The sequence below is a fragment of the Carettochelys insculpta genome, chromosome 26 (assembly GCF_033958435.1).
Source record: "Carettochelys insculpta isolate YL-2023 chromosome 26, ASM3395843v1, whole genome shotgun sequence".
NCBI classification, from domain to species: Eukaryota; Metazoa; Chordata; order Testudines; family Carettochelyidae; genus Carettochelys; species Carettochelys insculpta.
Genome location: NC_134162.1, coordinates 8,098,544 through 8,123,529, shown reverse-complemented (window position 1 = coordinate 8,123,529; position 24,986 = coordinate 8,098,544). Strand labels below are relative to the sequence as shown.

At 48.6% G+C, this 24,986-nt stretch overlaps 1 protein-coding gene across 10 annotated transcripts in view; it reads right to left on the bottom strand.

Annotated features, from left to right (window-relative positions):
• Positions 1-24,986, bottom strand: part of FOXP4 (forkhead box P4) — a 153,254-nt gene that overhangs the window by 107,083 nt on the left and 21,185 nt on the right. For 6 of the 10 annotated variants that reach the window (XM_074977747.1, XM_074977755.1, XM_074977756.1 and 3 more), the window contains exons 2-3: positions 7,892-8,055; positions 66-279 (exon numbers count right to left, since the gene is read on the bottom strand). In XM_074977747.1, coding sequence (XP_074833848.1) covers positions 66-263 — 198 coding nt within the window. In that variant the 5' untranslated portion in view covers positions 264-279; positions 7,892-8,055. Of the gene's footprint in view, positions 1-65; positions 280-7,666; positions 8,056-11,423; positions 11,506-11,942; positions 12,017-14,553; positions 14,631-24,986 lie in introns of those variants that run through there. The other 4 variants (XM_074977749.1, XM_074977750.1, XM_074977748.1 and 1 more) reach the window with 4 other exon arrangements.

The window sequence follows — 24,986 nt, the reverse complement described above, 5'->3', positions numbered from 1 at the left end:
GGAGGAGGAGGATACAAAAACAAAACACAGACATAGAGAAGGGTAAGAAAGAGGCTTTTTCCTACCTGCTGCTGCTGAAAATGCAGGAGTTCCACCGGGCTCATTTCACCATTGGTTTCCCCACTGCCTCCCGCTTCCCTTCCTCCTCCTCCTCCTCCTCCGCCGCCGCCTCCTCCTCCATCTGTTGGGTTGGTGAGGCTGCTGACCCCATTCTGGCTGGAGGGAGTGGAGCGTATTGTCTCCGAGGCAGATTCAACCATCATGACTTGCTAGCAGGACCTGAGTGAGCAGTGAGAGGTAACAAGCATTCCTGAGTAGAGTGTTGTAGGAGAGGGTGGATAGCTCTACCCTCTGTACTATGAGGGCCCATGGGGAGACCAGCTCCCCGTTGCATATTGCCATGGTGCAAATACAGGCGGCACCAGAACAGGCTTCCCCATCCCCTCCTTGCCTCTGTCATTTCTGCAGTCCCCATACAGCAACACATGGAGGCAGCCAGTTAAGGGGAGCCTTTCCACTGAGCTGAGAGCTCAAGCTTGGCAGGGCCACACTCCAGCAGTGTTCCCTGTAAGCTGGGCGCTTATGCAGCTGCCCCAGAGAAAGCACACAGCGCCCACAGCTAGGTTGTGTGTTTCTCCTAGTGGTGCACATTCACACACGTCTCGATGCACATAAATTTACTCCACACATGGATGGAGAAGATTAGTGGGAACATTGCATCTCTCTATTCTTCCTCCAACACTCAACTGTCCCACCTGTTGAGAACCACCTGGGGGATCATCTCATCATGATCCAACTCCCCCTCTGCCCCTCCAGCTGCTCCCTCACCCCATCACAGCTCTCCCTACCTCAACTCCACCTGCTCCACAGACTTGGAGGAACACACTTCCTTTCCTCCTTTGAGCCCCACTTGCCTTCCTACCACCCTCACAACGAATCTTCTCTCACTACACACCTGACTGGTGGGTCTTCCTTACACGCTCAGGGTCTAACTGATCTCCAGTTCGGGGACTTGGAAAGGCTTATTTGTAGGGACCTGGGGGTGTTTTTGCCTTCTGGCACACAGGGAACAGTTCACCCTCTGGGATCATCTTACCATTCCTTTCCATGGCAGGGACTTGGGGTGTTGGTTCCTTGGTTCCCACCATGGCACCTGGTGCCCGAGAAGTTAAATGCTTTCGTCTAACTAGACTTCTGGGGCTCAGTAAAGGATACTTTCAGGAGCCCTGGCAGCCTGTGATGTACAGGAGATCAGCTCAGACAATCAGATGGCCTCTTCTGACTTTAAACATTATGATATTCTGAATCCTTCCTACCCCAGCCTCCCCTGCAGCTGAACAATTGTCCTGCCGCTTTCTCTCAGCAGCATGAGCACCTGAAGTCTCTGGGGTGACGGTTTAAGTGGTCAGCCTGTCTATACACAGACGCAAGGCTTCAGCTACAGCTGTGATTTGAAACTGGTTGAATTAAGCTGGTCCAAGAAACTTCATGCGATACCCTCTTCTGTTGGTTTAAGCATGGTTCATTTCACTTAAGTTCTACTGGATCAGAAATCAGTTTGAGCTGCACCAAAATAAAGCCACCCTTCAACTGAAGCACAAGCATTTACAGATCAGGCTGTGGATAAGCCTACATGCCAAATTTGTCTCACACAGCCACAATGGCTTGTGAACTACCTCATATACCTCCAGCCCCATGCACAGATAACAGGGTGTATATATGGTATTCCAAAGCAGCAGGGCAGGGGAAAAAAATACAGAATTTCTTCTCTGGCAGGAGAATGCTACAATTATGACATTTTGTTGTCCCAGTTCAGAATGAAAATCAACAAGTATCACCGGAGATATTTAAGAAGAGGTTAGATAGATGGCTTTCAGGGATGGTCTAGAAAGTGCTTGGTCCTGCCATGAGGGCAGGGGGCTGGACTCGATGGCCTCTCGAGGTCCCTTCCAGTCCTACTCTTCTATGATTCTAAGTAGAAATGGTGGAATTTTTCATCAAAACAAAAAAATAGCCCACAAATTTCGTTTTCCTAAGGTCAAAACACTTCATTTTGACCTGACTGTTTGAAAAATCATACAAAAAAAGATTAATCAGAACATTTTGATCATTTCCTGTTGAAAGCTGACAAAAATGGCGTATTCCACCAAAGCATTTCCATTTTTTCAAACTAGCATTTCTCAATGGAAAAAAAGGAAAAATTGGAAATGTTTTCAACCCACTCTAGTAAATAGAGATGCCACCACATGCTGACACAAACTAGAGTGAGTTAAGAACAAACCATGTGCAAATGAGCCCCAAACCAATATGGGGGATGCAGGTTTTCAAATGAAGGAGCAGCAGTTCTTTAAAAAGATGCATTAGCCACCAGAAGGTTATTCTCTCCTCACACTTCTCATTACCTCTCCCTTTCCTTCAATATTGCACATGCTGCAGTGTGGAGCTCTGTGTGTTTTTATTTAAGCCTCAACTCCAGCAGTTGGGTTACTAGGTGAGGAACCCAGATTCTGTGTGTGTGGAGGGAGGGTTAAGCAAATTGTTGATCCTCATGGTTGTGGGGAAAAAGATTGAGAACATAACCCAAGTGTCCCTTAAGGCTCAAAAACCTTGAAGGCAAAAAGAGAAAATCCCAAACTTTTTGTCTTCTTGTAGGATCGTGACTTTGGGATTCTACTGCATGATTTTTGCAGGCTGGGGCTCCTGCAGTGCTGACTCGCTGCTCCCCTCCTCAGACTGGCTCCACCATCAGCACCTTCCATGTTTCAACCTCCCGTCCTTTCCCATTTGCCTCCTCCCTGATACATCTTAGGTAAATGTACAGGGATGGGTACGGGGAAATCAAGATGGTTTCTATTGCAAGGACATTGCATAAACCTACCCATTAAAGGTTTAGAAACATGACCTATGAGGGACAGCTGAAAGAACTGGGTTGGTTTGGTTTGGAAGAAGGAAGGACTGAGAGGGGACATCATATCAGCTTTCAAGTGCCTAACAGGGTGTTACAAAGAGGAGGGAGGAAAATTATTCCCCTCAACCTTTGAGGCTAGAACAAGAAGCAATGAGCTTAAATTGCAGCACGGGAGGTTTAGGTTGGATATTAGGAAAAACTTCCTAACTGTCAGTGTGGGTAAGCAGTGGAATAAATTGCCTACAGAGGTTGTGGAATCTCCATCACTGGAGATAAATTTAAGAGCTGGCTAGATAAACATCTGTCAAGGATGATCCAGATACAGTGTCCAATACACTCCCCATTCACCACATGTGGTGAACGGGGCAGTGGAGCGTGGTGAACACAGGCCGCCCCTCTGGTTGCTCCTCGTGTGCACCTCACCACTTGGTGGGACAAGCCATGGCGACAGGAGTGGAGGCTCTCCTCTACTCACTGGAGCCCACTGAAGCTAATCTCACGGTGGGTGGGCAGTGCCTGGCTCAAGGGGGGCCGTGGCGATCTATTACACTTGTTTTGGACACCACTGATTTAGATAGTGCTTGGTGTTGCCATGAGTGCAGAGGCCTGGATCTGACGACCTCGAGAGGTCCCTTCCAGTTCTAGTGCTCTTTACCTTCACAGATCTTTCACTCCATAGTGATAGGGAAGCTGTCAAGTATCATCCTGGAGGAGATCAGAATAGGTCTATCAGAAACATCCATAGTAGATGGAGCCGCATATTGTGTCTGTCTGAAACCCAGTCTGCCCACATGCCCCACTCACATACAGCAAGACACCAGAGGCTTGAAGAGACTTGAAAAAAAAAAATCCCAGCCCGTAATTTCCTCCATTCCAGCAATAGGTTTTAGTCACCCCTAAGCTGCGTTTCACTGCCAAGGAACGCAAACCCCACACCAGCACCATGCGAAGCACAATGGGCTCTGGTCCACTGAGGACAGTAAGGCATAAGCAGGGAGGACTTCAGGGTAAACCTGGTGAGATGAGACACATGAGAAATGGCTCATGGAATGGTCTCAAAGGACAACTGGCACTGAACAAGTGTATTTCTGGGAGGGTCCCCCAAGGATCAGTTCTCAGCCATTTCAACCTTTTTATTAATGAGCTGGAAGGAAAAAAAAACCATCTCTCTGATAAAAGTTTGCAGCTGACACAAAAATTGGAGGAATGGTAAATAACAAAGATGACGGCTTGGTGATGCAGAACAAATCAGTAGGATGTGGTAAGCAAATCTCAAGCAAACAGTGTGTGCTAAATATGGCTACATGCAAATAAAACCTCTAGGAACAAAGCATGCCAGATACCCCTACGTACTAGGCTGGAAAGCAGTGACTCCGAAAAAGGTACGTGGGTGGGTGGATAATCACCTGAAAGTGAGCTCCCAGAACAAAGCTGTGACCAGAAGGACTAATGTATAAAACAAATACCTCTCTCTCTACCCTGGTGTGATCAATGAGGCGTCCAGTTCCACAACCCACAATTCTAGGAGGCTGTTGATACTTTCGAAAGAGTTCAGAAAAGAGCCAGGAGAAAGATGAAGGATTAGAAAACATGCTTTCCGCTGATTGTTAAGCTGAATAGACTTAAGGAGCTCAATCTAAGAGAAGGATAAGGGGTGATTTGAATAGAATTCAGAAGTACCTACTCAGGGAACAGATACTTAACAAACGGTCTTTTCAGTCTCAAAGGTATAACACGATCCAGGGGCTGGCAGCTAAAGCTAAGCACATTCAGGATGGAAATAAGGTGTACATTTTTAACTGAGAACAATTAACCACTGGAACAATTTACTGAAGTTTATGGCAGAGTGCTCATCATGAACCATTTCTAAATCAAGACTGGATGTTGTTCTAAAAGATCTGCTGTAGGAATTGTTGCAGGGTCAATTTCTGGCCTTTTAGACAAGAGGTCAGACTTGAGGATCACCGTGATCCTGGATGGTAGGGATGTAAAATCCTGTTTAATTAATTAAATGGGGAGCGGGATGGATGGGGGCTGCTCTAGCCAGGCTGGAGAGCCCCTGCCTGTGGCATCTCGTTAGGGTGTAGCTTACTGGTTAACTGTTAACACCCCTACCTTCGAGCCTTGCAATCTGTAAATCTGGCACTCAAATTTATACTGAGCCCATCAGCAAGAGCTGGGCAAAAATGGACAAGGAAGACTTTCACTCTGCTGATAAACAAGAAGTGCAGATTTGTTATTGGCCAAGCTGTGCTCTCTGAACAGAGCCTTTCCCAACCCATTTCATTATCTGAATCTTTCACCATCTGCTTTGCTGGTGCTGTGTGATCTCCTACCCAGTCTCCAAGGAGGCCTGAACTTCCTGCAGCAATCATGGGATTTTTCTGTGGGGTCTGTGGGGGGGGAGGTTACATGGTCTCTGCTCCCTATGGGCACTCATTAAATATCCTAGAAAGCTGTACTCAATCACCCACAATGCACCATATTTTAGGGGGCCAGAGCTGGGATGCCATCTACACTATTGCGGGCAGTACTAAACACCCATGTGGATGGCAGCTTGCAGAAACCTTTATCAGTCTTACAGCCAATTAGAGTAACAAGTATGGACCCGTCCTCTGAGAGGATGGTGTGACGATCTAAGGGCAGCCCTGGGTCCAAACTCCCCTCCACCCCCAACCCTTTGCATCTGCACATATCCAAGTTTAGGACAGAACTTAACAGCCTAACCCTGGAACAAGGGGCAGGTTCAGATTCAGATCTGAACTGTGCTACCTGGGTTGTACCGTGCTTAGGAGCCCCTTCCAGGAAATGAAGTGAGATGGACAAAAACTCCTGGTGAAATTTCCCATGCTTCTTGTTTGCGGTCAGCATCGTCACCGCTGGGCCAGAATTAGAATGGATCAGACCAACAGAATTCACAAGCAGATGAATTGCAAACTTCTCATGCGATCTTCTACACCTTGGCAATGAATGAGCTGTTGTGACAGAACTTTCCATCCCAGAAGGCTTTATTTTGTCTAGCGAAAGGCTTTTCTATGGCCTTAATTATTATAGCATCTGAGCATGAAGTGATTTTATCTTCACAGCATTCTTGGGATTCATGGGAAGATTATTCCTATTTCTGTGATAGGGAAAACTGAGTCCTGGAAGTATTGGGGTCAGATGTTCTGAAGCACTCAGCTATCATTTCAGGTCCCAAAATAGGTGGCCAGATTTTCAGAAGCACATTGGTTGCAGACCTCTGTTGAGAATCTGCCCAGAAGGGTCACAATTAGGGACATGAAATGGTTAATTGGTAAGCATGAGGTTTAACAATATGCTTACTGGTCAAATGACCCTTGGCAGTGAACTTCAGCAGTGGCCAGCCACATGAGGTGGGAGCAGCATTGCAGGCCAGGCAGTGGGACCTCATGGTCACGGCTGCAGCAGGCTGAGTAGCAGGAGCCGAGTGAAAACAGTTAATTGGTTATGTGCTCTCATATCAATGGCTAACACTTATTATATCTCTAGTCACAAATGGAGCTTCTGAATGTTGTGTGCACCAAGATATACACTTCATTTAGAGGCTTAAAAGAGAGCCAAACTCTTGAAGAACGGGGAGTATATAACTTGCCAGCAGTCACAGCAAGTCTGTGGCACAGATGGGAACTGTACTCAGAGTCCCAGTCCAGTGCCTTAACCACTAGCCCACGCTTCCTCTCGATCACTTACCTCTACACAGATGGGAAATGTGGGCATTCTGAACAGTTACACACACCAGTTTCAAAGAGATAGGATTAATCATCTTTATGCAATTGGCCTTTACTAGGGAGCTGTAATGGAGGGTTCTCTTTCAAAGCCATGGGACGTGTGTTAGTGTGTTTATATCAAATTTGCCTCCCTCTATAGATGTGTGATGAAACAGCCACCTGTTTTCAGGTTAAAAAAACAGAACAAAGCAAAACATATCCCTAATAGGCTGGCTGCACACATTAAATCTAGACACGTGTACGTAAGAATGCCTATTCTGGGTCAGACCAATGATCCGTCTAGCCTCAGTACCCTCTGTCTTCCAACAGTGGCCAATACCAGGTGTCTCACAGGAAAAGACCAGAACAGAGACTCATCAAGTGGTCTATTCCCTGTGTCCATTCCCAGTTTCTGGCAAACCCAGGCTAGGAACACCATCCCTGCCCATTCTGGCTAACAGCCAATAATAAACCTACCCTCCATGAACTTATCTAGTTCTTTTCTTAATCCTGTTACCTTCCTGGCCTTCACCACATCCTGCGGCAGGGAGTTCCACAGACGGACTGGACCTTCTGTGAAGAAATACTTTGGTTTGTGTTAACCTTACTGCCTGTTAATTTCCTTTGTCTCATTACCAGCCATGGTGAAACAGCCAGGGAACTTTGTATTCCTATGTATATGGGAGCAGCCATGCAACCAAAAGTAGTGGACAGGTTGCCAGGACTCCTGGGTTCTGTTCCTCCTGACCGGGACCTATGCAAGCCACTTCCCTGCTCTGTGCCTCAGTTTCACCTTCCATAAAATTGGGGTGACATCCACCCTGCTTTGTCAAATGCTCTGAGCTCTAGGGATAAGGGGCTACTATGTAAGAACATGGCACGGACACAGAGCTCACAGTGTGAAAAGAGACAGGAGCTGCTGCTGTTAGGTGATTGGATTGAGGTGCACGTATGGAAGGTGTGCTTTATCAATATGCCTGACTGACACGGGACTAGGAGCTCCTATGAGAGCTGCTGTTGTAACATGTACCTCTAACATGCTGCAAGGGAAAGTCTCTAATCGATAAATCAAGCCCAGGAAGATAACACTTCAGTTCCGCCAGAAGTTAGTGGACTTGAAGCGGTAATCGGTGGATGATGTTCTCTGGCCTGTGCTGAGCAGATGGTCATAACAGCCTCTTCTGGCCAGATAAAAATCTATCAATCCTGGCTGTGGATGTAGATGAGGAGGGGTTGAGCGTAACAATCCCCTCACCTGAAGGCTTGCTCTGGGACCCCTTGACACCGATGCACCAAGCAGTCGGCGGGCCGTTGTGAGACCGTGACTGGAAAATTGTTTCTTTCGCGCCTTTGTGAGGAAAGCAGAACACGGTGCTTTGGCTTCATTCAATCCAGCTCCTTCCCTTGCCAAGTGCAGAACTGGAATATGCACAGTGTTCGTCCGTGGCCGATCCGAGCGACAGTCAGCAAGTTCCAAACAGGAAAAGAAAAAAAAAAAAAAAGATGAGCAGAAGGGAAAAAGAGCAGTTTCTTTTCTCCCCTCCTTCTTTCCTCTTTTTCTGTCTCTTTTTTCCCCCTCACAAGATAGAAAGACAAACGGCGAACAACATAATTGCTGAAATGTGGCATGTAATAATAGCTATTCAGAAGCTGATCATTCATATTAAACAGGGTGAAGCAAGCTTCTCATTTGCATGTTTGAGATGATATGCATTTCAAAAGTCATTTCCGCAGGGTGTATGAATGACATTAATTCCCAAGTGGAGTTGTCGGCTCCCTCCCGTAGTCCTGGTACTATCAAAAACACACACTTGCCTGTGCGCACACACCCCCATGCACAAAGCAACAGACTTGTCACTACGGGAGAATTCAAGGTTAAAAGGGATGGCTGGATTTTATTTTTATTTAAACACACACAAGAGTTGCTTGCAGGGAGGCTGGGTCACATGGGTGAGATTGAGGAGTGTTGCTCCACGGATGAACTGCTTGCCAAGAAGACATCGGTAAAAAGAAGACGACGACCTGCAGGGTGTAGGGGAACATAATTCAGCTTTCACATCCATGGGCCGACTGAACAAGCTTAGATCAGTGTACTGGTTTCAAAGAGCCCTCCAAACAAAACAAAAAAATAAAAATCAATCCATGCTAGGGCTGTAAAATCCCACTTAATCAGTTAACTGGTTAAATGTTTAACTGGTTGAGAGGGATCCTAGGTGGGGGAGCAGTCCCCTTCCCTGTGCAGGGAGCTGCCACGTTCAGGCCTTGCCAGTAAGGATGATGCTTATGGGGTACCAGTTACCCGTTCACATCCGTCACCCATGAATGAGCTCTTTGGAAGTTAGAAGCATGGCTAATGCAGCTATGCTGCAGATGGGGAGAGCAGGTACAGAGCAGTGATGTGACTGGTCCGCATACAGTCCAACTAGAAGCAATGCAAAGAAAAGAACCAGGATTACTTGCTCCAAGTCCTCCAGCCTACCAATCACATCACACTCCTCCTTACGCAGCCACTGACAGAATAGAAAAGTACATTGCTTGATAACCTGCTGTAACCATTGCCTCATGCTGCCTCTTCCTCCCTCCTTCGTGTCTCAGTTTCTGTCCCCCACTCTGTGTTTCTTCATTCAATTCACTTGCAGTCTTCTTGCCTATATGGGTCCTTAACCCACACTCACCACCAGTGTAGAGTGCCTTCCCAAGGTGACAGCTATCCAAGGTTCTCACAAGGCCCCGTTACCATGGCATCGGAGCACCTCACAGGCTAATTGTATTCATCCTCATCAGCCCCGAGTGAGGAACAGAAGTACGATTACCCCCTTCTACAGAGGAGGAACTGAGGCACAGGCCTGAAGTGGTTTAGGATATTTAACAGTACATTACACGTGGCACGGTTGCAGCTGGCTCAGGTCTGCCGAGATTCCGGCTCAGGGGGTTAAAAATTGCAGTGTAGACAACTGGGCTCAGGCTGGGTGGTTTTGGTGCCCCCTGCCCCATCTCAAATCTCTTTGCTCCCTCTCTGCCTTGCTTTAAGGGTCCAAGACAGCAAGAGCTGAGCAGCCCAGCCATGCACGATAAAGCTGAGCCACTTGATGCTTTTCACTTTCAAAAAACAAGCAAAACCCTCCCTGAAAATGAGACTTTTCATTTCTTTTGGCCATCTTCAGATTTCTTTTTTTAAACAAACGAGAAGAGAATTGTTCCATTTTCAATAAAACCCTCAAAACAATTGAGGAAAGAAGTTTTGCCATTTCTTCCGAGGTCTCCCCTAGAACACAAACGTTTTTTCAACCACCTCCAGCAGTAAGCACACGACTGGTCTCAATGCGAAGCAAAGAGAAGTTCATGATCTCCCTTTGTCAGGAAGCTGGAAGCTACTTTTGGGGCCCAGAGCTCCAAAGGACTCAAAAGTTGGATTAAACTTTTAGGCAGATAAAAAGAATACCCAGATTTAGAATATGAAATGGGTGTGTCCGTGCCTTCAGGGCATAAACTGAAGCCTATCTGTACACAGGACGAAATCTTTCCTTATTGGTAGTTTATTGCATAAATATGGCATTTCTGCCCTCTCTTTAAAATATATGTGATATTAGCCACTGTGAGAAGTAGGATACAGAACTTGGTCCACACTAACTATTCCCACAGTCCACGACAAAAGGCGGGTCAGTTTCACAATCAATCAGTCTAGTACAGTGCTTCTCAGCCTTTTTCCTCCCTTTTTTAAATAAGGTATCCTCTTTTTAAAATACCCCCAGTACCCACAATTTTCATATCTATATAAATGTATACATTTATTTTTATGTATCTACATATATAGAGAAATAAAGATATATAAATACATGGCTCAATCTTCTCCCCCTCCTCCAGAGCCAGCCCCCACCCGACCCTCAACCTAATCCAATCTCCCCATCCCCTCCTACAGAGGTAGGCACCCCCAGCTGCCCCCACCCCACCCCCAACACAACTCCTGGGACTCACCGAAGCCACTGCCACCCACTTCTCCTTCCAAGAACTGGGGCATGTGCACAGAGCAGCCGTAAACACTCCCGGCACACAGCTCTGAGCAGCAGCTGCATTTCTTTGCTTAAAGAGCCATATGAGGCTTGAGAGCTAAATATTACACCCCAGACTTCTCTTGTGTTCCCCTAAGGGTACACTTACCACGGGTTGAGAAACACTAGTCTAGTACATTTCACTCGTGTGTTTTCACATGCTAGTGGGATTCTGCTGTGCCAGTTTCCTCATGCTGACAGGAAAGGCTTACACAGGCCTTTAAAGTTTAAAATAAGAAAAATTCAACCTATGATGTGCGTATCAACTGTTACTGCCTTGCTGCTAAATTATGAACCAGCGGCTATTGGGCTCAGCTGTGGCTGGTGCATTCACAAAGGGTGCTGGAAGTTGGAGAGAGAGAAAGAAACCATCCATTTCCCAACATTCAGGCTCTGACTCTGGGTCACCCAGACCCATGTCCAAGATAAGCACAAGTCAATGAATAGAAGTATGAGCAGGATCAGAACCTGAGTATTTTATGTGATTTAGCTTCTCCACTCATCCGTCTCTTTTTGTTAAATATTTATGATAGCAAGATTGAAAAGAGGCCCTTCAGGGTTCGGGGGGTGAGAGTCCCATCCTGATGGGCACTATATGACCGCACTAAAACATGGACCCTCACCCAAGAAACTGACAAAAAGGGACAAGCCTTAGAAGAAAAAGTTACATGAAACACCAGCCCTGGGGAGACCAAACCCAATGCTGCTTTGCGAGTGGATCAATAAATCATCATTTACCTGTGCTTAGAATCAACATTTTGCTTCACAATTGCCCTTCCATTTGACTTGCTCTTTTTGCCCTCTTTACCATGAGCCTTTCCTGCGACAATGAAAAGAAAAGAGAAACAAGCAAGAAATACTCAAAGGGCAAAGAGAGAGCCCTCTGTCTTTAGCAGTGCCATATGGCAGAAAGAGTATTAATTACCGTTGCTTTTTAATTAACAATTGCTTAATCTGAGCAGTAACATTCGCCTTGACATCTTTTGACTTGCTGCTAACCTGTAAAGCACACGTGCCATGTCAAGTCATCAATTAATTTTTATTGACATTTTCTTCCCCCAAACAGGCACAATACCAGGCTTTTCCAATTAACACCTCCACACTCTCTAATTAGCACAATTAACAGACTGATGGATGCCCAGAGTTTCCCTGGGAGGGTGAGCATAGATCAGCTCTTTTTGCTATAAGGACAGACCTCCTGCTGAGCGTGCACATGCACAAAACATCTCCACCACGACATAAAAAGAGAACACTTACAGGATGCGCATAAGTGTAGCACTAGGCGCTCTGCAACACCACGATGTGTGTTAATGTTTACCACCATCATCAAGCATTTAGATGTATCTATACAGAGGAGGGAAGGACTGTATATTGGTTAGAGCATTCGCTTCAGAACACTTGAGTTTAATCCTCTGCTCTGCCACAGACTTCCCCTATGACCTTGGGCAACTCAGTTTCTCAACCTCTCCCCCACAAAGCCTCCATCTGCACAAGGAGGATAACAGCAAGGGAGATTACTGCATTTATCCTCCCAAAGCTTGTGAGGTTCTTGGTAAATAAGCACCTTTTTTAGACCTTTTCCCTCATCCACCTGCTGCTTTTATTACAGTGATTCCTAGAGAGTGTGTAACTTTGTGTTGCATTTTACAGAGATTATTATTTCGATTATTGTACACGGGCCCCAACTGAGATCAGGGCCCCAGCATGCTAGAGGCTGTACAGACATTTAAGAGTCCTTGCTCTGAAGATTTTACAAACTCAATTAGACCAAATACAGAACTGAAGAGAAGCAAAGTTAAAGCTTAACACACACAAAACACAGGCTCATATTATCAAAAGAATGAATCACACAGAAGTGTTGATCCTGTTAAGAGCAGTGTGGGGCAAGAGTAGATTATTCAGGCTGACAGGGTATTACTTGCACAGGGAGAACAACAACTGTGGGGCAGCAACTTTACACACACACACACACACACACACACACACACAGTGCCCCCCCCCCCCCAAAAATGTAATCTCAACAGCATAGAAACTTCAGGATGTGCCTGGGCCCTGGGAAGACTCAGGATCCAAAGCCAGCCACACTGGGAGCATGAGATGTGGTGATCTGTCACTCCACCCTCTGTCCCTTCCTCACCTTTCTGGCAGCGATAGCAGGTAATTCCCTCTCCTCTCTATGGAGTGGGCACAAGGAGCCGGCAACAGGGTTTTCAGCTGCCATGCCAGCACTGCGTTCTCCCTCCCACCTCACCCCAGGCAAGAAGGAATTCGGCATGGCAGAGCTTGGGGCTCAATACCTGGCTCTCCGTTCACAGTGCTGATCAGCAACTCAACAGCGGGCCTTACGGAGAGCTTGGTGCTGCTGCTTAGTAACAGATTGCTTCCTGGACCCCACTGTTCTTGGCTCCGGTCAGCCCTACATTCCCCACTGCCACTACTTTAGGGACAGCAGGACTAGTTATGCTACCCCAGTACACACAGCCTCTCCTAGGTGCAGGGATCTTTAGCACCTCAAAGAGCTGGTAGAGCCTCAGTAACAAGCCACCCCGCCTCTGCAGTCGCTCAATAAATAAATTCGATTACTGGAAGATGTGTGACATACATGTGCCACCCCTGCCCAGCTCCCCATGCAGGGAAAGTAACTTAAAATCCCCTTCTACCTCCAAATCTCTCTGGGGTTAACTGCCATGGAATACTCGGGTTAGCTCTGTGGTGTCCCAGCCAGTTCTGAAGTGAATGCGCCACATGATTCTGAAAGTATATTTATTCTTCCAGCCAACTAGCCACACTTAACTGGCCAAACAGCCACATGTGGCTAGTGGCAAGTGCAGGAGTCAGCAGCCCCCAGCATGCATGCTAAGAGTGGCACATGAACTAATTTTCGTCGACACACGAGGCGGGAGCTCATCCCCACCCCGCCCCATGCAGGAGCTTGCTGTCTGCGGACAAACGAAAGACCAGCTATTGCTGCCAACCACCACCTAAACAGTAAAGCTCTGCCTCTTCATTTCTGAATGAAGCTGTCGTAAGTAGGACTATTAGTGACGCTGAAACACGTCACCAGCACTCAGGTCCCACATACAGGTCGAGAGGTCAGATTTCAGCCCTCTGCCTCAGAAAGGTTACCGACCCCTAGGCTGACATGTTGGACACTATGGGTTTAGATGACTCTACCACTTCTAATCACCTTGCATGCCCAGAGCCATCCTGTCAATGGGACGGCCTGGGGCGACAACCCCATGCTCCGCACTTCAGAGGGATGTAGAAGAACTGGGCCAAGGGTGGCCCAAAGGATTATCACGGGCCCTGGCACTGGGTGGACTCCACCTCGGCTCTCACTGCTGCTAGCAGAAGTGGAGCAACCCAGCTCCTGCCTGCTCTGATTCATCAGCTCCCAGCATTGCTTCAGGGCAGGGGCAGAACAGGAGCAGGGGCTTGGGGAAAAGGTGGAGTGGTGGGACCTGGGGCAGAGTGTGGAGGGTTGTCCTGGGCTCCGCACCCCTCTAGGGACAGCCCTGCCCACACCTCTTGCTCCTCATCTGAATCACAGTAGAAGGAAAAGCATCTGATGCCACCTGTCCCTTCTCTACCACCACACACACACACCAGCAGGAGGGAGGCAACAGTGAAAAAAGCATCCATCCACTAAGTGAGGCAAGTCCTGCTCACCCCTCCCTGCCGAAATACCTGCCCTTTCGCCATAAGCTCCCTTCCACATGGGCTGCAGACAAGCAAAGCTGGTTCCAGACAAAGCTGGTTCCAGACAAAAAGGAGGTATCTGGAACAACAAGGACGGTGTGTGTCTCTCCTTCTCTTCCCTCCCCAGCCTGCTCCAAAGGGGTCTGGGCATGCAAGGTTCAGGGAGTACCTGGCATTTCGGACGATCCTTGGAACAGTCTCTGTACCCCGTCGGTCCGCAGAAGTGAGCTGAAAATGTTAAGAGCGGCTTGGCTAAGCATTTGCAACATGCCAGCTGCTGTGACTCATGGAGAGGAGTTCTGGCCAGGCCAGAAGCAGTGCGAGGCTCCTGTGAGCTATTCTAACTCACAATGGGCCCTGAACCAAGACGCTCCCGATCCAAAGCGCCGCTTGGAGAGTTTCCCATCTACATCCCAGCTCCAGCCCCTCCCTGGATTTGCACCAAGCCAGTTTGCTTAACGCATTCTTTCTGACTCCAGCCTTCTCCAAGGCAAGGCAGACAGGAGGAGACTGCGACCCGATCGGCCAACGGCTCCTTGGGCGCAGCAGGCACTTTCCTGAAGCGCCCATTTCCAGGTAGCAAGTTTCCTTTACTGCAGCCACCCAGGAGGCAGGCAGTCTAGGAGGTAAGTACCCACGGTGCAGGCTGGCAGCACTAGGCAACCCAGAGCAGAGCTAACACTGCAGGGAAAGCACTTTGGTGCATGGGGAAGAAAGATCATATCAAAGTATCCAGATCCATGGTGTGGAACCACTTCTGAAGCAGTAGCCACTAGAGTGGCTACTGCAGTAACGAACTAGCCACGTTATTCTGAAAACAGATTTACTGTTCAAGCCAACTAGCCACATTCAACTGGCCACAAAGCCACACGTGGCTGGCGCGCTGGACACCGTAGCATGCACGCAAGACCTAGTGTGCCATGGTTTGCAACGCCAGTGCTTCTGTAGCCTGCTCTATAACTCTAACGTGGGAGAAAAAAAGAGGGCCAGGCTGCTGGGATGTTTCTTACTGGCTACCCCACACACTGATCTTCTCTGAGCCAGAGGAGTGGAGCCAGTCCGCCTCCCCAGGTCTGGGCGAGACAAACTCTTTAGGAAGTAACTCATTAATCTTAAAAGGCTTTGGAGAGGGAGGAGCTGGGAGGGCTCAGAGAGTAGCTTTTTACCCTTTAATTAACACACAAACACATGGAAATGTGGCAAAGGGATTAGAACAGAGGACGGTGGGGAGAGCTAAACCAAATTTAAAGCATTACAGTAAATTGGAAGAGACTGTAGGAATCAGGGACTGGGTAAGTCCAGGCTCCCACTTGAATGGGAATCGCACCTCCGGGCACTTTCATCTAGCTCCCAGAAACACATTTTGGAAGGAGTCGACCTCAGGCATCCCCACCCCAGCACATGAAAGAATACAGAAGATAAACCCGTCCCAAGTTCCTCCCCACCTCCGGCACTTGGGTCCTCAGTTATTTCCTTAGCACTTACCCGCTTCCCATGGAGCCACTTCACTGAAGCGCCCTGAGCGTGGTAACGAATTTCTGTGCAGGCCCTGCAGCAAACACGGCCGTGGATGCTCACGATCTCCAGCACCACAGTCCCTCTCAAAGTTGGTGGCAAATATCCAAGGTCTAACCCCAAACTCCAAGATACCTTACTTATAAATCCTGTGCAAAGGACCACAGGCTCCAATCCTGGACGCAGCAGCAAGAAGAGGCACAGTGTGTCTCGCAAACAGAGCACTTGGTCTCCCCTGCTATGAAGGAGCGATACCAGAAAAACATACCGAAGCGTCCCCCGCAAAAGCTGAGCCCTTCTTTTTTGGAGCTGCCGAGAGCATGGCTGGGCAGCTGACCTGGAGGCTCCAAGCACAGCCAATGGGTTTTGCCGCTGCTGAAAGCAACAGAGATCGGCTCATAGGAACGGCTGGTGAGCCAGGATGGGGCAGGGGGAGCAGATGCCAGGCTGGAAAAGGTCCTGAGTGAGCACGGCTAGGGATTCTAATCTCACCCTTCCCAGAGTGCTGGAGAGGGAGGGAAACTTCAAAATGTACTTCCCTAGGAGCAGCAGAAGGTAAGGGGTGGCTATGCTGCACAATGGGCACTAGGGGCAGCCTAGTGTGAGGGGCAGGAATGGGGCCATCCCCAAAGTAGACCCACTGCTCCACCCTACCAGCTAGCTAGTGACAGGACCCCACAGGCTGGATGTGGGGCCCAGAGCACACAAGTTGCTGGCCTAGGATGTACCGGGGCTCAGCCTAGACAATTACCCTTCTTCTGGCCTCCAATCCCACAAGTACTAGGCTCTGTTATTGGGGTAGGCCAAGTTGATGGGGTTCTAACGACTCATGGGTCCCTGGGAGAACCCCTACTCTAGCATGACAGCTCCTTCTGAGGGACTAAACAGGGCTTTTGGAGCATAAGCTTTCGTGGGCAAAGACCCACTTTGTCAGATGCGTCTGGTACAACAGTGCATCTTTGTCCACAAAAGCTTATGCTTCACAAAAATCGGTTAGTCTCTAAGGGGCTACAGGACTTCTCGTTGCATTTGGGAATACAGACTAACATGGTTATTCCTCTGATCCTTCTCAGGGGTCTACGCTCCCTGGGGGTTTAAGCCCCTCTGCCTCCTGGGACCACAGCTCTCTGCCGTGCCCACCCCCCACCATCCCCCAGGGCCCGCATGCGCAGAGGGAAAAATGCAGTCCCATTCTCAAAACCAGAAGAGCTCTCAGCCAGCATAACACAGGAGGGCTTACTGTACATCTAAACCCAGTATATGAATTCCAGGCCTGCTGGCCTGGTCTCCCTAAGCACAGCATTTCTGAGTCTCACCAACATCCAGAAGGGCTCGTCCTGCTCCCTCTGCCCTGTCCTGAAGTCCCCTGCTCCCAGCTGGGCCTCTGATATCCCTCTCCAGCAGCTCCTCCCTGGCCTTTGTCTCTGACTGAGCCCACCCAGCAGAGAGGGTTGTCCTGCATCAGTGATGTTTTAGAAGGGGGCACTCTTCCCACCCCGCCAGTGCAGAACCACTGTCCCGGCAGATCAATATGGAGAACACCACAGCCCCAGGGATTTGGTAAGCAACACTGGCTCTTCTCCACATGCCCACAGGCTGCTGTGCTGCAGGAGGTGCCCTCTTGTTGGTATTCGTATTCAGCCCAGTTAGGGACAGGAAGTGAGCTGCTTAAGATGTCATCTCCCACCCCAGAAGCAGATGCACTCGTCTCCAGCCCAGCCTGAGCTTGTTCATCAGTTTGCAGGCCAGGGGCTCCAGTAACCACACTTCTGCTGGATTATTAAATTAATCGGTTCCTTTATTTCCCAGCCCACCCCGATTCCTCCCCGCCAGCACTAGGAGCTACTCATCCATCTTTGGAAAATGCTCTTCACACCTGAGCCCAGCTGCAGTCGTGTAGCAGCTTAAGAGGCAAGGCGAGAGGTCTGGGTGAAAGCCAGCCAAGGTGCAGGGCACACACGAAGAGCTGGGACTGCAACTTCGCCCACTGATTCCTTCTGCTGAGCTCTTGAAAAGATTAAAAAAAGAGCCCCACTCCATCTCATTAAGAAAGTAAACACAAGAGCCATCTAAGTGTCTAATTAAGCTTCTAATTAGTCCCTGCTTGTTACTAATGCAAATTAGATTACGCCGCTTAACTACACCATGTCCACAACACCCTTGTTAATTGCGGCCTTTTGAAATTAAATTACTCCCTAATTAGCATATCAAAGCCATTGATTCGGAGCCAGGAAAGATGAGGGCAAGAGGAAGCCGAACGCCAAGTTTTGTTAATCAGGGACGTCTAATTAAATAGTGACGTGGCACACAGGGGCTCCGGTCTCGCTAGATGGGAGCCTTCTGTGCCGGTGATTGGAGGGATGCCCAAGTCTGCAGGGAAGATGGTCACTAGCCACAGCCTGTGGAGTAGCATGTCATGAAGGACAGGGCTGCGGTTCCCAGGTTCCCTTCGGTTTGTACTCCACTCCTGTGGGCACTTTATATGAGGAATGGCAGCTAGTCTGAATGTGCTACCTTTCCATGGGGCCATCCACTGCTACAGCCCTAGAATAACTGCCCGTCTGGCCCTGCTTGTATCTGGGAAAAGACATAACAGTGTGAAGACTGGGGTCAGGAGGGAGAAACCGGACACAAATCCCAGGTGAAATTCATGGATGTGGTTCCGAACCAATTCCACAATAGGAAGCATTCCAAATCAAGCTCTGATCTTGAGTCCGTTGCGTGGGCTACCTGATGGCATAAAGACCCAAGCTCAATGGGGTCGAGGAGATGGGATTCCCACATGGGCCTCTCTCTTCTTACTGGTTCCAGTTCTTAACAAGACCAGGAGTTTACCAGAACCTCACTGCATGAAAGCCACAAGTGAAGTTGACAGTTATCCTGGAGTGCAGTTTAAGGGCTCTCTATTATCCAGATATTATTCGTATGTCAAGAGCCCATAGAGGTTCCTGTTGGGTTTGGGCTTCATCAGGCTGGTGCAGTATAAACCCACAGGGGGAAGACAACGCACGCCTCAATATTTACAAAGGAGAGGGGAAACTGAGGCACCAAGAGGGGATGCGACTCATTGAAGGTGACTCAGCAGTCTAGGGGCACAATGGGGCAGGACGAGAAGCCAGATCTCCTGCATGTCAGTCCACTAGACCCTGTTTCCCCAGTCAGAACTCTCTGGCTGCCTAGAAAAGGGGGAAGGTCCCTTATGCAGGGCAGAGATCTCTGAAGTAACAGCCAAACCAGAGCAACTCTGGCTCATGGCTCCTCTAGTTATTCACAATGGGGTAGCACATGGGTGTAGCTGTCACACAGTAGGACTCCGTGGTGCTAGGCTCTGTGCAAACACCACAAAGAGAGAGCGCTTGCCTCACAAAGCTTACCACTGCTTCCCAGCACCCCTGCCGAAAGCACTGGGGCCAAAGCACAGTGCTCCAGAACAGTGTTCTTTGAATGGTGTTCCATGAACGATTCGCAGGTGTGCCGCGAGCATTTGGAAAAATATGCTGACGGTCTATATTTTCTGTTATTAAAACAGATACGACGTTACTTCTTCACTGCTAGGATACCCGATTCAAAATGACTTCATTTTGGTTTTGCTGTGTACGTTGCTGTTTGGATTTTTTTGATCTGACATCAGTTTTGGGTTTTTTTTTTCCTTTCGGAAGAAAATTTTCATAGGTGTTCTGTTCCGTAGTCTCAAAAAGTTTAAGAAACACTGCTCTAGCAAGCCATAGGACTGGCCTTGTAATGCTAAGAGCCCTTCAGTGCCCGTTGGCAAAATGTTCACTGCCACATAACAGCAGCTCCTTTCAAGACTGACAAACTTGTTACACCTAAGACAGCGCCCCATGGACATTTGTCTAGCAAGAATGTCATGGAAGAGATTCGACGAAGACCTACGTCAGAGAGGACCCCAAGGTGTTGTATGACGCACACCTAGGTGTTAAATAAAAAGTGGTCAGAGCAAACCAAAGCCCCAAGCTGGGTTGCTCAACTCGTCTCTCCTAGACTGAGGAAAGTGGATTTACCTGTCTGCCAAGGCGCACGTTGTGAATCAAGTATTGTGAAACCAGCACAAAAGGACAAGCATTTACATTTTAAGTCAAGAGACCAGCAAGTTCTCGCGCATGGGGTTGTGCGGGGGGGGGGAGAAGAGCCGGGAATATGAAAAAAACCACAGGCTGGTGCTCCCTGAAGCACAAGCAGCAGGAGGAGAACTTTCTCTAAGGACACACTTCAAAACCCCTTTTGTTACCCATCACTCAGAGAACAAAGAGGCCAGTGCTCTTTGCACGCCCTGGATCCCAGCCATGGGGGGAGGCGGGTGATGCTGAATTTAGGTGAAAAAACTACTTTAGACAGGACTGAAACCCACTGGATCAAGTTTTAGTCATCCAAAAACCACAATTCCACGTTTCTTTTATTTATAACTGTTTCCTGGTGCTATTAGCACTGCATAATATCACTTCAAATTGTGTTCTTCGTTAATAAACATATGCTTGTTTTATTATAAATCCATCACGGTTCTGCTACGGTAGAGCCGGGCGCGCACCCACAGCTCAGCCAACAGGCTGCGGGTGTACGCTGTACAGGGACAGCGGCCCTCAGGATTTTGGCAGGCAGACAGTGACAGGGGCTGGGTGCTGGAGAGGGGGCAATTCTGCAGAGTCTGGGAACGGATGCACACCCAGGGTTAATCTGCAAGGCGAAGTCTGGCCTGGCAGAGTCCTACCGGGTTGGCTGGGCTGACTGGCAACCTGGAGTGGCAGGGAACTCCTGCACAGTGCCTTGTTTGCTGAGGTAGGAGGACACCTGGACTTCCAATGCTGGATTGCTGAGAAAATGCCACTGGTCCATCAGTTTGCATTGCCTCCCCTCGGCCTCTCCCCGCCCCCACATTCATCATGAAGTGGTAGTGAGTCCACCCCAGCCTGCCCTCCCAGGTCTCTGAGCCCCGCTTCTGTGCCGCCAGCTGGGAGTAGAGGCTGGGGAAGTGGGGCTCAGTGGGCCAGGAGACTGTGGCAGAGCAGAGGAAGCAGCCACTCATGCTGCATGGCGAGTGCAGGAGGGGGGAAGAAGAGGTGACCCCCTGCTGCTGCTACCCACCCCCACTGCCCACACTCTGCCCCTGGTAATCCTGCTCCCTCTTGTCCATAGGACATCTGGGGCAACTGCTGCAGGGCCCCCAAAAGCCTGAGGCAGATGCCCCACCTCATCCAACGAGCAGGACGGTTCTGTGTGGGCTCCTCCAGCTCCCTGACGGACGCGTGCAGGGGCGCAATAGCGCTGCTGTGGCACTTCAAAGGGGCCCGGATCTCGGGCTGCCACAGCTACCGAAGCGCTGGGCCCCTCTGAAGTGCTGGACTTGGGGGGCACCTGCCCCTTTTGCCCTCCAACCCCCACAGCAGGCCTGGAGCTCCATCCTTCATCCCCTCAGGCTGGAGATAGAGTAGCCACCTCGGCTACACACCCGCTCCCCTTCGGGGCAGAGGAGAGCCGTCTTCCTGCCACTAGTGATCAGAAACCCTGGGATTTAAGCCTCTAGCGACACCTCCCAGAGTCCAACGAGCTCCATTGCTCCTCTGAGCGGAGGAGTCCCAGGCCAGCAAGTCCCTGGAGAGCAGGAGCCTGAAAAGCAGAGGGAAGTGATGGGAAACTACAGGTGGTGGTCTCCCCACTGAGCTGAATGGAGCCACGCTCACGCACACCAGAACATGGGGCTCATAGTTCTCCGCCGTATCCAACAGGAGGTGCATCCAGCAAGCTGTTTGCTCTCCTCCGCGAAGGACGTGCAAATGGAATTCAACGAAAAGCCACAGGCTAGCAGCTTTCATGTTTCTAAGGAGGCCAGGTCGCCACTCAACTCCCACCCCTCTGCAACAAGGCCACCCTCACGCCAGACGGCCCCCGATGGGCTGCAATGGACCTCGGCATCTTTCTCCTTTAGGGCCCTCGTTGAACAAAAGGCAGCTACCAGTGGAAGAGCATTTAGGGAATCTCCAAAGCAGGTTTAGCAACCACACCCCAGTCCCTATGGGGGCCAAACCCACACTATGCAGGGAGCCAGGAGATCTAGATTCTGGTCCTACACTGCTACTGGCAAGTCACTTTCCTCCCTCCCCCTCAGTGGTTTGAGAATTGGCCTTGTAAACACAGGTTCTGAGTTCAATCCCTAAGGAGGCCATTTAAACAGCATGGGCAAATAGATTTAAAACAAAAAAACCCACAGGGATGGTGCTTGGTCCTGCCAAGAGGACACTGGACTGTACTCGATGACCTCGAGGTCCCTTCCAGTCCCATGATTATGTATATATGTGTACCAGTTCCTAGGCTTGCCAACAGACTCTTTACCCTGGGACTATCTTATGACACGTTCACGCAGCACCTAGCACAGTCCAATCCCTTTTCTGTGCTGAGGTCTCTGGCTGCTACTAACTGCAAAAGCCAACCTCTCTCACGGGCCCTATCTAGCAGAGATATCAATTCCAAGAAGCTCTGGGCAGGCAGCTTGGAGGAAGTGGAGCTTGCTTTGCAGAGACACAGGTGAATCCAAACTTCAGGACTCTTGGTTGCAGTTTGCCAGCGTTACATTCTATGCACAAACACTCCCCGGTTACAGAGCCTTGAGCAAACGCGACAACAACTACAAATGAAATGATGCTTTGAAAATGCTGTAAAGGGGCAGCCCATTAAGGTGAAGGCTGGAAGCCTTTTGAAAACACCAGAATCAACTCTCCAAGAGAGAAGAGGAGCCAGCCAGCCTCTGGGCAACAGGGTGAAACAAGCCTGATAAGCAGTCATTCATACTGAAGTAAATTCCCCATGGATTTCTCACTTCAGTTACTTTGAACAGGCCCATGAGAAAACAAAGCTGAACTGAGGTCTAAATTAGCCATTGCCACTCAAGGACAAGATCGGGGAGTCATCCTGGCTAGTTGTCTGAAAATGTTAACTCAGGGTTCGGCGGCAGTCAAACAAAGAAAGCTGAGACAATATTAGGAAACATTAGGAAAGCGATAGCTGCAATAGAAAATATCACAACGCCTGAATATACATCCACGGTACACCCACAGCTAGAATAGTGTTCGGCTCTGGCGAGCCAATTTCAAATAACATGCATTAGAAATGGGAAAGGTATAGAGAAGGTCAAAAAAAAAAAAACCCAACAAAAATTAGGGGTAGGGAACAGCTTCTGTTTGAGGTTAAAAAAAAGGGACTGCTCAGCTTCGGAAAGAGATGAGTGAGGGGAGATGTAACGAAGGATGCAGGATCATGAATGGTGTGGAGAGGCTACAAGTAAAATATGGGAGATACACATCTCATAGAGCTCGAAGGGACCTCAGGAGGTCATTGAGTCAAGTCCCCTGCCCTCTCAGAAGGGCCAAGCACAATATTTTTTTTTAAATCTATTTGCCCCAGATCCCTAAACAGCCCCCTCAAGGATTGAGCTCACAGGCCTAGGTTTAACAGGGCAATACTCAAACCACTGAGCTATCCCTCCCCCAAGAAGTCTTAGCTAGCCCTTCACATAACACATGAACCCAGAGTCACCCAATGAAAGGAATAAGCAGTCTGTTTAAGACAAGCCTCAGACTGTATTTCTACACAGCATGCATAGTAACCTGTGGAACTCATTGCCAGGGGACATTGTGACAGGATAAGTCAGTGTTTCTTAACCTATGTTCTGCTGAACACTGGTGTTCCGTGACCAGCTCACAGGTGTGCCATGAGTGTTTGGAAAAATAATTCAAGGTTTTTGATATCACTCACTGAGGGTCTATGTTTTCTTGTTAAAACTAGATGTAGTGTAACGTCTTCATTGCTATGATACCAGACTAAATTACTTCATTTTGGTTTTGCTGTGTATGTTGCTGTTTGTTGGTTTTTGACAACTTTTGAAGAAAATTTTCATAGGTGTTCCACATAAAAAAATATTGTTTGGTGTTCCATAGTGTCAACAAATTCAAGAAACACTGACCTAAAGTACAAGCTATGTTCAGATAAAATTAGAGAAATTCACAGAGGACAGGTCCATGAATGGCCATATGCCCCCATCCCTATGTGCTGGGTGTCCTCAGCTCTCTGACTGACGGGAGCTAGGACTGGACAACAGATGGATCACTCACAATTGCCCTGCTCTGTTCATTCCTCCGAAGCATCAGGCATAGAGACTATTATAATATGGGATACTGGGCTAAATGGACCATTGATTTGACCCAATATGGCCATTATGTTCTTACACACTTAGAAGCAGTTTAAAACTCACCCACTTACAACGCCCAGTTCACCAGAGTATATTGAGAAGTAGTACACTAAAACGGAGAGACGTTCTAAGTTTGCATTAAGCTGGCAGATTCCTAGTAAGCAGAAAAAAAGTGAAAACGGAGTTCTACTTTTAAAATTATTTAAATAACCAGTTCTTTTAATTTGCTAACTCTTCTTTTGTTCCCCCCACCCGCCCTCATTTAAGGTGGGGAGGGGGGAAGGGGAGAATTGGAAAAGTTTAATACAGAGGGAAAAAGTCTATAAAAATGCAGCCAGCCCACCTCCGGGGAAGAGCTGAAATATTAAAGAAAGGAAAATCATTTCTCAGGCAGCAGAGACAGAAGAAGAGAATGGAGCAGGTTGAAGAGAAGGAGCCACGCGCTCTTAATTGAAAAGAGGGAAGGTTCAAATGAAATATCCAATATCCCCGTTGAAAGAAAGAGACAGACAGACAGACGGACCCCAGCTGCTTTGCCACACTGAGGAACTGCTAAGGCACTAACTTTATTTCTCCTTCTCACCCACCCTCCTTCCCCGCCCCCGTGAAGTGATCGGAAAGGAAGCAGAGGGAGAAGAGCTTTCTCCTTTCATACGAGAACTCAAGCGAGTGGGGGTGGAGGGTGGGAAAAGAAACCAAGTTTTATTCATTTATTTTATTTTATGAGATGAGTAAAAGGAAAAAAAAGAAGAAGAGAGTTTTATAATGTCACAGTGTTTGGAAGCAGCAGCAGCAGAAGGGAAAAAGGAGGTGGGGTGGGGAAGCAGCTAAGAACAGAAGGGCCAGCACTAACCACCCGCCGTACAAGCCTCTTTCCCAACGAGATTCAA